Below are 14,494 nucleotides of genomic sequence, written 5' to 3'. Positions count from 1 at the left end.
GGTTAATAGAGACCAGAAGGTTACATATAAAAATATTTATAGATATATGTATATACGTTGGTTAGTATATATACGCATATTTCCTCGCTCTATCAACTGAGAGGGCCTAGCAGCAACTATGCTTCAATAGCAATGAGCACACCAACCCCAGATTCTAGTGTCCTCTCATCTATTCTCCAATAAAAGGAGCCAGGGCTCCTTCAAGAAATGGCTGATTCTAGGGCTGGGGTAGGAATTGTACCAGGTGAGTCTGGAGCACCTTGGAGTGCCAGATATTTAGGAAGTGCCCCCCTTAAAAAGCCCTAAAATATAAAAAAATCCCCCAATCCCCAAAACTTGACAATGACAAGGGTATGTCGAAAGAACATCCTACCAACTAAAAACTGGAACTCAAGCAACAAAATAGTGTTATATTATAATCCAAAGTATGAAATAAATATCCAAGTCCATACTCATATAATTGAATAGATTAAAAAATGGGGGGGGGGGCGCCTGGGTGGCTCAGTCGTTAAACGTCTGTCTTCGGCTCAGGTCGTGATCCCAGGGTCCTGGGATCGAGCCCTGCATTGGGCTCCCCGCTCGGCGGGAAGCCTGCTTCTCCCTCTCCCACTCCCCCTGCTTGTGTTCCCTCTCTCGCTGTGCCTCTCTCTGTCAAATAAATAAATAAAATCTTAAAAAAAAAAAAAAATGGGGGGTGGTGGAGAGACAAATGTTCCATGCAGAAGAATCCCAAATAATTTATGCAGATACTTCCTTCTTAAGATGCTCTTTCTTGAGGAAGAGCGTGACTCTTCACTTTTCATTGTGGCTCTGGCACAGTGATGTCCTTCCAAAGAGAACAGTATGAAATGGGGAAAGAGAATAACTACCATGGAAAAACCTGACAAACACTACCTCGGGCAGTCGATCCAAGCGAATATTAACAGTGACGAGATGTTGACAGGATATGGCCTTGATAGGATGTGATGTGGCCCTTCTCTCACTGTGATGGTTGGTCCTCCTACGTCTAATCATGAGATAAAAACATCAGACAAGTTCCTATTGAAGGACATTCTATAAAATACCTGGCTAGTATCAAAACTGTCAAGGTCATCAAAAACAAGGAAAAAAAACAACAAAACACAAAACAAAAAACAAGGAAAGTCTGAGAACCGTTCACAGCAGAGAGAAGCCTAAGGAGACATGATAACTAAATGTAATGTGGAACCCTGAGTGGGCCCCAACAACAGAAATATTAGGTAAAGAAAGACAAAACAAGGAAGTCTGTCTGAATAAACTATGAACTTTAGTTAATAACAACGTATCAATATTGCTCATTCATTGTGACAAATGTACCACACTAAGATAATAGGGGAACACAGTACTTTCTGTAACATCTTTGCAATAATTTTGTGAGTCTAAAATCATTCTAAAACATAACACTTAAATAAATACCTATGTATTTATGAAAGTGCCTATGAATGTACCACCCGATCAATAACTAGAACATTATCTGTAACCTTGCATCCCTCTTCTGCTCCTTCTCTCTCCCTTCTCCCTGCCTACCTGCTTCCCCATGGCCTTTAAACAAGTCATGATGCTAAATTTTGTGATTATTACTTCTTTCTTTGTTTTAGTTATGGTCTTACCATACAAGTATGCTGGTATACCTTTAAAAGTTTTGCTCATTTTTGAGCTTTATAAAAATAGCACTGTACTTTACACTGTCTTCTGAGACTTACACCAGTAGATTATGAGAAAGTTTATTACAGTACTGTTTATAAGAGCAAAATCTAGAACCAAAAAAAACCCGTCCCGGAGCAGATGCATGAGTAAGTAAATCATGGTATATTTACATAATTACACAGTGAAATATTACACAAAAGTAAAATATATGAACTATATACACCCATGTGGGTGAACTTTATGACAATGTTGGGCGAAAACAGGTAAAGGCTTTCATCTGATGCAGAAGGCCCTTGCCAAAAGGCTATAATCTACACTTACCTCACTTCCTTGAAACCTATTTTCCAGTCACACCAAACTTCCCAGTTACCTAAACATCCCACACTCTCTGATACTCACTTGCCTTCTTTTTATAAAAGCTGTTTTGAGATAAGATTACCCACGTAAAGTATACAGTTCAATAGCTTGTAATATATTCAATAGATGTGCAACTGTTACCAAACGCAGTTTTAGAGTACTTTTTATCACATCACAAGAAATCCCACAGCCATTAGCAGTCATGTCCCATATCCTTCCACCCTGTCCCCAGCCCTAGGCAACCAATAATTTATATTCTGTCTCTCTGGATTTTCCTGTTCCGGACATTTCATTTAAATGAGGGTTGCTGGAGTGGTGGGGGGTGGGAAGGATAGGGTGGCTGGGTGATGGACACTGGGGAGAGTACGTGCTATGGTGAGCGCTGTGAATTGTGTAAGACTGATGAATCACAGACCTGTACCTCTGAAACAAATAATACATTATATGTTAAAGAAGAAGAAGAAACAAATAATACATTATATGTTAAAGAAGAAGAAGGAGGAGGAGGAGGAGGAGGAGGAGAAGAAGATAGTAGGAAGGGAAAAATGAAGGGGGGGAAATCGGAGGGGGAGATGAACCTTGAGAGACTATGGACTCTGAGAAACAAACTGAGGGTTTTCGAAGGGAGTCAGGTGGGGGGATGGGTTAGCCTGGTAATGGGTATTAAGGAGGGCACGTATTGAATGGAGCACTGGGTGTTATACGCAAACAATGAATCATGGAACACTACATCAAAAACTAATGATGTAATGTATGGTGACTAACATATTAAAATAAAATTAAAAAAAAATAAATGATATCCTAGAATATGTGGCCTTTGGTAACAGGCTTCCTTCACTCAGCATCATGTTTTCAAGGTTGTCTACGTTGTAGGATGTATCAGTACTCATTCCTTTTCATTGCCAAATACTATTCTGTTGTATGGATATACACACTTGCTTTTGTGCATCCAGTTTCTTCCACAATTAGTGGCTTCGTCCTGCTCTCTGCCTGTCAAGTTCCTACTTACTCACCCCTCAAAGCCCATGGCTGAGATGACTTCCCCAATTCCCATGGCCCTCCGTTTAAGCATTATTATTGTACTTTTCACACTGTATTATAATAATCCATGTGTACCTCCCCTTCCCCAAGCACTAGTGAACTCTGGCCTCCCTAGGCACAGGGAGAGAACTTTGCTCATTTTTGGGTTCGTAGGACCTGCAGAGTTTAATCAACAATAACTACTGAACAAACATTTTTTGAATTAGTGAATGAGTAGATTCTTCGTATATTCATCCAGTTTACACTTATTACACAAAAGAAGTAGGTAATAGTGTGGAAACAGTATATACTAATACAGTGTTATTATGACCCCAAACATGAGTTGAGATAGGATTTCTGCATTTCAAAACTTGATGGCCTAGGACAAGTTGCTTAACCATTCCAAATCCCATCTGAAACTTGAGGGTGATGATATCACACTCATTCAGTTATTGACTCTGTATTACGTTTATAAAGAATTTAACCCAATGGCGGTAGCCATTACCAATAACAAAGCCCATGAACAGAGGGGTGGGGGAGGGAAAAGGGACCTTGAAGAACATCTGGTTCAAATCCCTCATTTTACAAATGAAGGAACAGACAAATGGAGAGATGAGGGGAGATTCTAGAGACCACCTGGCCTCTTGAGGAAGGAGTGTGATGTGACAGAATGACCCCACAGTGCACAGTACCACACGCACCCGATGTTGACTCCTGGCTCCGCCTCTTACTAGTTAAATGTCCTTGGGCAAATTACTAAATGTTCTCAACTCCAGTGTCCTCTGAGTATAAGAGGACAATACATACCTAAGCTTACAGAATTTTGAGAATTAAATGAGAAACGGCTTCTGGAGGCTTTTGCTGATGATGATGGTGAAGAGCACACAACTGAATGATGCAATGACAAATTAATAAACTGGCAGACAAAGTTCTGGAAAGAAGGAATGTTAGGTCTCACAAAAAAGAAGCTAGAAATCATTTTAAAAGGGAGATTACATTTTAGGAAAAGTGGTTTACAGTCAGCCTTAAGTTGGAACAGTACCTTTTAAACAACCTTGGATAAAATAATGTGGGGTCTTTAGGAATAAAAGATGTTTCTGAAACTAAAAATTATTGTTCATCTTGCCCTCTCTTCTAACTGGCCTGTGTTTAAACTTCCCAGTATTTTCTTCCTGATATTCCTGGAGCAGATCCTAAGGAAACAAATGTTCCCTCTGAAGCCTCTAAAAGACTATCAACATAGTTTTCCTTCAAAAATGAACACCTTAAGGTTGGCAACAAACTTCAAGGTGAGGAAGCAGGTGTTAACACAGAACTATGCCATTGTGTAAAAAGAACATTCTATTCCCATCATGTTCTCTTTCTGGTGTGTTTGGTTATTTACTAAACAGGGGCTCAACCCTCATAATTAATGAACTAGTAGCATATTCAAATTGTAATGGCCCTGACAGAAGTTGTAGGTCAACATCTAAAGCACAGACAGTCTCTAAATCCCTATAACTGGATAATATATGAAGATGTCAGGAAACTCTAAAGATTACACAGTGGTATTTTACCTCCCTCTCTTCTTATGCACTGGTTCCCTTAGTTCTATCCAAGATCGATTCTCAAAAAGTTCCCTTAAACCTTTCTTTTCATTCAGATTTTAGCTTGGCGGGTTTACATGGATAATTTGTTAATTAAACAAGCATTTATTGAACTCTACACTGGGCAGCCTTCTGGCTGATGCAGCAAAAAAATGGATGCCCTTCTCTTGAGGAACTTATATTCTCATCAGTTGGGATAAGGAATAAACAAATGATTATGTAATGTGTGAGAAGGTGCTATGAAGAAAAAAATAAAATGATAAAAGAGTAAAGAGTGATTGAGGGCAGAGGCATCAGGGAAGGCTTCTTTAAGAAGGTGACAGCTGAAAAAAAAAAAAAAAGAAGGTGACAGCTGAGAAAATTCCCCAAGGAAGTGGGGGAAGGAGCCATGGGGATATCTGAGCAGAGGGAATGGCAGGTGCAAAAGCTGTGAGCTGAGATTCTACTTACCAGGTTCAAGGAAGAGGAGGAGGACAGTGTGGCTAGAGTTGATGGAGCAAAAGGGGAAAAGCTAGAAGATGAAGCCAGGGAAGTGGGGAGTCCAGACCATACAGTACTGCTGCTTTTAGCATGAAGAGCCATGGGACAGTTTTGAGGTTATCATGTGACTTAATCTTTGAAAGCTTCCTCAGGTTACTGGAGAAAACAGAGGGTAGAAGAGCAAGGGGGTGGCGGGGTGGGAGGGTTGGCAGGGGGAGATCAGGTAGTAGGTCAGAGACCATAACTATTGCACATGAGAAATGCTGGTGGTAGCAGTGGTGGTGGTGAGATGTGACTAGGTTCTAAATACGTTTTGAAAAAATAATTTTAATAAAACTCCTTTATGTTCATCACAACACATTCCTCTTTAAACCCAGTCCAAAGCCCACCTCCTCAAGAAAAGGCATTATATAACTCTGTCATCTCCTAGCCACTCATACAATCCCTCTCCTCTTCCTTTATCTATACTGGTAGTTGCTTCTTTTTACTTACACAGAATAAAGGTCACCATTGTCTCAGCCTAATGGAAACATAGGGATCATTAAGTTGCCAAATGACACAACATGGCTACTTCCTAAGAAATGACAGTGGAGCAGGCTTAAAGGCTGATAGATCTAGAAAACTTAGAGGAACTGGGGCACCTGGCTAGCTCAGTCAGGTGGAGAAAGTGACTCTTGATCTCAGGGTTGTAAGTTGGAGCCCCATGTTGGGTGTAGAGAGTACTTAAAAATCAAAAAAGAAAAAAAAATCTAAAACAAAAACATAAAACAAACTTAGAGGAACTAATTCCTGTTTGTTCAGGCCCTCCCTTCTGAAACCATCTCCTCACTGTGAGGTGAGAGATAACCCTGGGCATGCTGTAAGCTCAGTTCAAACTGATCTTGTGGGTCCTCCAGTGTTTCTCAAATTTTGCATTCAACATAGTGCATGGGCTTTAACTTTCAACTGAGAACTTAACCCATTATATTTAGATAATGGTGTGAACTTCTCATTTATTTCATTACTAGGTTAGAAGACCACAATATACTGGCATTACAGCAATTATGAAAAAACAGATACAGAAAACATTCCATTTTCTCTGGATAAATGTAAAATGTGAGAAAACACACAGAAGGTTCTAGAAAGATATATACGACAGTCTCAATAGTCACCTCTAGGGAGTGAGGTAGGAAGTAGCATGTAAAAGCAGGGTAATTAAAGGAGACTTGGCTTTATAGTAATGTGTCACATACTATTGAGAATTATTGTCTCATTGTATAGTTAATTTTTTAAAGGATCCATGTTAGTTATTTGGCACCTTCGGCATTACTGAATTAGATGGTAGTTATTAATGTGTGAAAAAAAGGTTCATGGAAAATTAATACTTGTATTTCATATTCTACTTCTAACCAAATATTGGAAGTAACTAAAAAAGTTCTTTTTCAAGCTTATATTTTAAGCAAAGAAACATACTTCAATTCATGAGAAGAATACTGGCTCTGCTCACATTCTGGATCTTTGATAATGATGAAAACACATTCTTTAAAAAAACATTCGATAACCTTTATCAGGTTGCATACCCTCTCATCAGGTTCTATACAGGAAGAAAATCTGGCTAAAAGCTTGAGTTAATGGAGTACAGAAGTTGGGCCGAGGAATGAAAAAATGGGGATGATAAGGGCAAGTGGCTGACTCAGTCGGTAGAACATGTGACTCTTGATTTCAGGGTCGTGAGTTCAAGCCCCACGTTGGGTGTAGAGTTTACTTTAAAAAAAAAAATAAATAAGGGAAAAAAGAAAAAGAAAATGGGGATAATAGTAAAACCAGGTTCCTAACCAGGAAGGCCGTAAGAAATCGCAAGGATATAAAACAGCCACTGAAGGATACAAATTTGAGCAGTAGCTAAAGGTAGAGAAATCCAGGCCTTGTACAGTCGTGGTTTCTAGGAGTCCACAGTTTCTAGAAGGTTGCCTGTTATCTTCTTTTCTGTTTAAATTCCCAGTTATGCAATCTTATTTCCTTAGCTCTTCACAGTAGAATCACTTTATCACTTCCAAAAGAAATTTCATCCTACACGAGGCAGAGGACGTTAGGACAGAGAAACAACTAAACAATAATCCCGTACAAGGCAGGGCATGATCATGAGGATGCAGCACTTGGCACGTCCAGCTGACTTACGCAGTGAGGCACTAGGGACCGGCTACAAGTCGGAGAGCCTGTGGGGAGACAGGCTGCTATTTCCTAGAAACTACGAAGAGCATGCAGGGCTTTTTCACTGCGTGGCTCAGCTGTGCCGGGCAACTCCTAGCAGACCTGCAGGTGCCAATGAGCTTCTGTGGCCCGGGCTTGCCTGTGATCGCCGTGGCCACGCTCATTCTGCCCTCCGGACAGGCCCGCTGGCAGCCGACCTAAGGCCGCACGCCCGAAGCTGGAATTCGTAGCTCTGCGCGAGGTGCGGCTTTCTCACACGGGACGACAGCAAGCGAGGCGGCCGCAGACCCTCACGCCTCCCACGCCCACGGCGGCCGAGGCGCGCTGACACGCGGGGCACGCTCCCAGTTCAACCACAGGAGCTCGTGTCACTCGAGACTGTCGAAGCGAATTAGTAGAACTCACCATTTTGTCACCCAAAGGGTTTGCCTGCTACTTCTTGTTTTTATCTCAATTAATTTTGTGTCTGCCGGACTAACACGAATTACCACTTCCATGTCTTGCACTTTTGATTTAAAAATAAAGCTAATTTGGGAGGTGTTTAAAGCTTTATTAATATTTATACGGCCATTAGCGGTGGCGATGAGGTTAGCAAGCTTCTTTTTAAAATTAGAAATTCTCCTTCCAATATGGCCTCTTGGCCCCAACTCCGACCACACCATTTTTAACATTTTTCTTAGGGCACAAAGCAGAATTTCACTGAAGGTCATAGGAAAGTTGGTTTTGGTTTTCCCACCATTTATCTTGCCCATTCTGCTCAGTGAGTCAGATTCGCAAAATACATTTCTTTCTCTGATTTCCTTCAGAAATCCAGAGGCAGCTCTTCTCCCCACAGAAGCGCAGGGGTGCCGGGTAACAGCCAAGCACTACTCTGCACCAGCTGTTTCGCGCCCCCTCCAGGCTGAAAGTAGACTGGGCAAGCGAAAAAAGAAGGGCCCCAGTACTCCAACCTGATACTGAAACACTGACGAAGGGATCATTCCCCAACAGAAAGGATACAAAGGGTGTGACCCATTCCAAATGTGGCCTATGACTCCGTATACTCGGCTGCCAGTTCCGTGACCTCCAAAACAAACAAACAAACAAACAAAACCAATGCTTTTAGCATTTTAGGGCAACAGCAGAAAACTCAGCAGGAGATGTGACCATCTACTGGGAGTAGCAAGTGCTGCCCAAGAATTACAACGGGACAGATAAAAGTAATTGGACTGTGTTGAGAGAAACAAACTTTGAGGAAAAGCCAGCACTGCAGCAGTTTTATAAGGGTATGAAGCTATACGGCACCTTTCTTCAATTCTTATCCCAACTCTGCCACTTCCTAGACGTGTGATCTTAGGCCCGGGATCTGGGCACTCTGTCTTAACTTCCTCATTTGGAGAGTGGGGATAATATGACCACTGCCCATGGAAGTTTCGTGAGTACCGAAGAGTTAATGGAAGAGAACATTCAGCACGGTGCCAACACCCATTCAGTGCATCCTAAACACTTGCTGAATGGTAACGTTTGAACAAGCGAAGTCAAACATTAAAGTGAGTAGCAAATAAGAGACAATCCACCTTAAAATGACAGTACCTGTAAGCTATTTCTACAGACAACTATAGAACTAAACAAAATGGAGAAGTGCAGTTTGAAACACAGGAGTTTTAATGGTTTTCTCTCCTGCTTAAAAAAGGAGCAGGGGAGGTACACCTGGGTGGCTCAGTCCATTCCGGGGTCATGATCTTGGGGTTGCGGGATCTAGTCCTTTGGTGGGCTCTGAGCTCAGGGGGGAGTCTGCTGGAGATTCTCTCTCTTCTTCTGCCCCTCCCCCTGCTCATGCTCTCTCTCTCAAATAAGTCTTAAAAAGGGGGGGGGGGTATTTCAAGGGTAACTAAAACTACTTGATCTCTAAGGGCGACGTGGCTACTGTGTTTAATAATAACTGATTTGCCAATAATGCACATGTGTTAACCTGACATCTTCCAAGTATTGCTCAGAGCAGTGTTGGCCAGTAAGGTAGCCACTGGCTATACCCGGCTACTGAGCATGTGAAATGTGGCTGGTCCAAACTGGACTGTGCTGTGAGCGCAAAAACACATTGCATATCACAGTGCATGTCATTTTGCAAAGACTTCGAAAATGTAACATCTCATTAAGAATTGTTAACACTGGGCACCTCCGCCTCCGCCGCGGCTTGTGGTCGTCCCGCCATGGCACTGTCGCGGGGACTGCCCCGGGAGCTGGCCGAGGCCGTGGCCAGGGGCCGGGTGCTGGTGGTGGGCGCCGCCGGGTGGCATCGGCTGCGAGCTCCTCAAGAACCTTGTGCTCACCGGCTTCTCCCACATCGACCTGATTGATCTGGATACTATCGATGTGAGCAACCTCAACAGGCAGTTTTTGTTTCAAAAGAAACATGTTGGAAGATCAAAGGCCCAGGTTGCCAAAGAAAGGGTACTGCAGTTTTACCCAAAAGCTAATATCATAGCCTACCATGACAGCATCATGAACCCGGACTATAATGTGGAATTTTTTCGACAATTTATATTGGTTTTGAATGCTTTAGATAACAGAGCTGCCCGCAACCATGTTAATAGGATGTGTCTGGCAGCTGATGTTCCTCTTATTGAGAGTGGAACTGCTGGTTACCTTGGGCAAGTAACTACCATCAAAAAGGGTGTAACTGAGTGTTATGAATGTCATCCCAAACCTACCCAGAGAACTTTCCCTGGCTGTACAATTCGTAACACCCCTTCTGAACCTATTCATTGCTTCGTTTGGGCAAAGTATTTGTTCAACCAGTTGTTTGGGGAAGAAGATGCTGATCAAGAAGTATCCCCTGACAGAGCTGACCCTGAAGCTTCCTGGGAACCAATGGAAGCTGAAGCCAGAGCCAGAGCATCTAACGAAGATGGTGACATTAAACGTATTTCCACTAAGGAATGGGCTAAATCAACTGGATATGATCCGGTTAAACTTTTTACGAAGCTTTTTAAAGATGATATCCGGTATCTGTTGACAATGGACAAACTGTGGCGGAAAAGGAAACCTCCGGTTCCGTTGGACTGGGCTGAAGTACAAAGTCAAGGAGAAGAAACCAATGCATCAGATCAACAAAATGAACTGCAGTTAGGTCTGAAAGACCAGCAAGTTCTAGATGTAAAGACCTATGCATGTCTTTTTTCAAAGAGCATTGAGACTTTGAGAGTTCATTTAGCAGAAAAAGGGGATGGAGCTGAGCTCATATGGGACAAGGATGACCCATCTGCAGTGGATTTTGTCACCTCTGCTGCGAACCTCAGGATGCATATTTTCAGTATGAATATGAAGAGCAGATTTGATATAAAATCAATGGCAGGGAACATTATTCCTGCTATCGCTACTACTAATGCAGTGATTGCTGGGTTAATAGTATTGGAAGGATTGAAGATTTTATCAGGAAAAATAGACCAGTGTAGAACAATTTTTTTGAATAAACAACCAAACCCAAGAAAGAAGCTTCTTGTGCCTTGTGCACTGGATCGTCCTAACCCTAATTGTTACGTATGTGCCAGCAAGCCAGAGGTGACTGTTCGGCTGAATGTCCACAGAGTGACTGTTCTCACATTACAGGATAAGATAGTGAAAGAAAAATTTGCTATGGTAGCACCAGATGTCCAAATTGAAGATGGGAAAGGAACAATCCTAATATCTTCAGAAGAGGGAGAGACAGAAGCTAATAATCACAAAAAGCTGTCAGAATTTGGAATTAGAAATGGCAGCCGGCTTCAAGCAGATGACTTCCTTCAGGACCACACTTTATTGATCAACATCCTTCATAGTGAGAACCTAGGGAAGGATGTTGAATTTGAAGTTGTTGGTGATGCCCCAGAAAAAGAGGGGCCCAAACAAGCTGAAGATGCTGCCAAAAGCATAACCAATGGCAGTGACGATGGAGCTCAGCCTTCCACATCACTGCACAAGAGCAAGATGATGTGTTCATAGTTGATTCAGATGAAGAAGGTCCTTCAAATAATGCTGACATCAGTGAAGAAGAGAGAAGTCGCAAGAGGAAATTAGATGAGAAAGAGAATGTCAGTGCAAAGAGGTCCCGCACAGAACAGACGGAAGAGCTTGATGATGTTATAGCATTAGATTGAACAGAAATGCTTTTTTTTTTTTTAAAGATTTTATTTATTTATTTGACAGAGAGAGACACTGCGAAAGAGGAAACACAAGCAGAAGGAGTGGGAGAGGGAGAAGCAGGCCTCCCGTGGAGCAGGGAGCCCGATGTGGGACTCGATCCCAGGACCCTGGGATCATGACCTGAGCTGAAGGTAGACACTTAACCATCTGAGCCACCCAGGCACCCCGAACAGAAATGCTTCTAAACAGAACCCTCTTACTGGGCAGAACCAGGTTATTTGTTATGTTCTTTGTTCCAAAGGGAAAAAATTGACACCAGTGACTTGAAGATGATTCTGCTCCCTTTGAAAGCAAGCATTCATTTTGCTAGAACAATTAGAAACACTGCGGTATGCTGTATTGAAAGTAGGAATATAGTTTTAAAGCCCTTTGAACAAAGTGTGTGCATAACCAGTCATGAGATGAAACAACACGATGCATGTTGCCTTTTTAATGTAAATACCCTTAGGTATCATTTAACAGTTTTAAAATACTGTCGTTTCGTAAAGTTGATACCTGGTTATAAATATTATGCCTTTATTTTTGGTTAGAAGAAGAATTATTTTTAGCCTAGATCTAACCATTTTCATACTCTTAACTGACTGAAACAGATTCAAAGAAGTATCAAGTGCTATGCATTGAAATGTGTTTTTAAATGTTAACTGGCACTATGTATATTAATGTAAAACAATGTTAATTTACTCAAGTTTTTAGCTTGTACTGCCTGGTATGTCTGTGTAAGAAGCCAGTTTTTGTGTATTGTTACGGTTTCAGGTTATTTATATTTGATGTTTTGTAGAACTCAAATACGACTATACTGTACTTATGGACCAAATAAATGGCATCTGCATAAAAAAAAAGAATTGTTAACACTGATTACTTGCAGAAATTATAATGTTTGGAAGTACTGAGCTAACTAAAATGGAATACTAAAATGTCACCTATTCTCTTTTATTTATTTTAATGTGGCTACTAGAAAATTTAAACTACTTATATGACTCACATTTGTGGTCCACATCTATTTTTGGACCATGCTGGCTTAGATCAAGAAAAAGAAGCCATGCTGTTCTTGTTATTACAACTTCTAACCATCAGTTATTGAGTACTTATTCTGCTACATGTTTTAAAACATTATTTCTAAATATCACAATAGCTCTGTGTAATAAACTGTTTCCTCTCTTTTTATGGATGAGGAGAAGGTTTCAGAGCGTATACTGCCTCAAATCACAAAGCTAGTAGTGTTCAGAGCAGGAATGAATCCACATCTCTCTGATTCCAAAGCCTGGGAGCTCTCTCCTGTACCAGAGGATGTGTGGAATTAGAGGCACATCAGGGGAAAGGGGGCCTTCCAGGAGCAAAAGGGAGCCCAGCCCTTCCCCAGCAAGGCACCTTGCAGGATGTGTAAACCCTCTAGTCTTATAAGTGCACAGACTTTCAGAGAGTTTAGAGACAACTTGGGTAGAGCTTTATCTCCCAGGAACAGAGCCACTCTTGGTTCCATTTTACCTAAGCAGAAGCCTCCATACGTTAACAGAAAAATTAGGAAAAGAATTCACAGGCAACACAGCGCACACTTTAAAAGTAAATTTTAAAGTGGAAAATATGCACAAAGACGTTATTTGTCATGTCATCATAAAAAATTCAACAGGGGGCTAATTAAAAAGTGATAATTTTGATACCTAGTTAACAGGAGAGAATGCTTAGATGTTACAGGACATAAAAATTGGAATATGGCATCATGCACACCCTTTATTATAACTCTGTCAAAGGACCTCTATGTATGTGAAAAACTGACTGGAACACTTTCATTGATAATAGCTTCCTATTAGGGCAATTCTCAAATGGTGGAGAGGCAGTTTTATCCCCAGGGGACAGGTGGCAAATTGGGAGGTGTTTTCAGTTTTTCAGTTTTCAAAGCTCAGGGGGTGCTACAGGTCTGCCTCTAAACACCCTACAATATCCAAGATGACCCCCCAAAGAACGGCTTCTCCAGCCACAAATGTCAATAGCGCAGAGACTGCAAAATCCCGTGTTAGGATAATGGGATTATAAATTTGTTTCTATTCTACTTTCCATATTTTTATAATGTTATGTTGTTTTACAATATAAATGCAAAAAATTACTGAAAAAGAGTAGCACAGAAACGAAACCATAATCGCCAACAGAGATGGTTATGATAAACATGGGTGATGGTTACGGGATGTTGAAGTCGGATCTACTAAAGATATTCCTTTTAAATATTTTAGATTTACTGAAAACTACAACCAAAAAGAATGTATGTAAATTACTTATAGATTAAAATTTGACCACGTTTGCTCAATCACTACTTGCAGTCGGAATGATTGATTCAACATCTAACAGGAAATTGGCACTCTTTCCTCTGTTGGGATAGCATTTGCTAAACATCAAAATATTTTTCTCACTCCTCTGAGGAAATAGTATTTCATGGGTGTTATTGTTACTAAGATTTGAAAATATATGCTATTTACACTGCATTTTAGGAAGAGATGAGAAGAGAGATTTTTCCTGACAATTTTCTCCGGTATTTGCATCACTGCAGTGAAAAATAGAAGCATAAAACGTACACTTGTGTAACAGCTGTTTAAAAAGTACGTGTTACTTGTGAACTAAACTACGTGTACTAACAGATGATCTGATTAGAGATTTCACAAAAGTAGGGATATACGTCTTGCTTGCAGGCATGAGAGAGTGCATCTGCAAGCTGTTTATGTACTCACCTTTTTCCTAGTTCATTTACATCAAAATGGAGATTTTAAAATAAAAAGCTACCACGTTAATACCTATTTAAATACATTTACTGATGCTAGGAAGGTCTAATCACGGTGTATCCAATGTTTATGCCACAGCATTTGACCACAGAAAACTCAAGTGTTTTTACTTAATATGCAGAGCAATGGACAATTCAGTGTTTTCCTGGAGCAATAACCACGGCCTCTGTCATCTCCAGCAAACTGCACATGGTCTGCCCTACGGTAGAAGTAAGTACTACGTGAATAAATGAACATTTATAAAATCACTCCCTGTGCCAGCGAGGG

The 14,494-nt window shown here is 41.0% G+C and overlaps 2 protein-coding genes across 5 annotated transcripts in view; one reads left to right on the top strand and one right to left on the bottom strand.

Annotated features, from left to right (window-relative positions):
- ARL15 (ADP ribosylation factor like GTPase 15) overlaps window positions 1-14,494 on the bottom strand; it is a 407,565-nt gene that overhangs the window by 152,926 nt on the left and 240,145 nt on the right. The window lies entirely within an intron of this gene.
- Window positions 9,456-11,419, top strand: LOC123863646 (SUMO-activating enzyme subunit 2-like). The gene is given in 3 exon segments (XM_045903444.3): window positions 9,456-9,565; window positions 9,567-11,223; window positions 11,226-11,419. Coding segments are annotated over 3 exon segments (1,923 nt in total). The 5' UTR covers window positions 9,456-9,487; the 3' UTR covers window positions 11,414-11,419.

Source organism: Mirounga angustirostris, unplaced genomic scaffold (genome assembly GCF_029215605.1).
Source record: "Mirounga angustirostris isolate CCGP_5_RB_7025 unplaced genomic scaffold, mMirAng1.0.hap1 SCAF_7, whole genome shotgun sequence".
NCBI classification, from domain to species: domain Eukaryota; kingdom Metazoa; phylum Chordata; class Mammalia; order Carnivora; family Phocidae; genus Mirounga; species Mirounga angustirostris.
The sequence above is the reverse complement of the archived record's forward strand: the minus strand, read 5'-3'. Positions and strand labels throughout refer to the sequence as shown.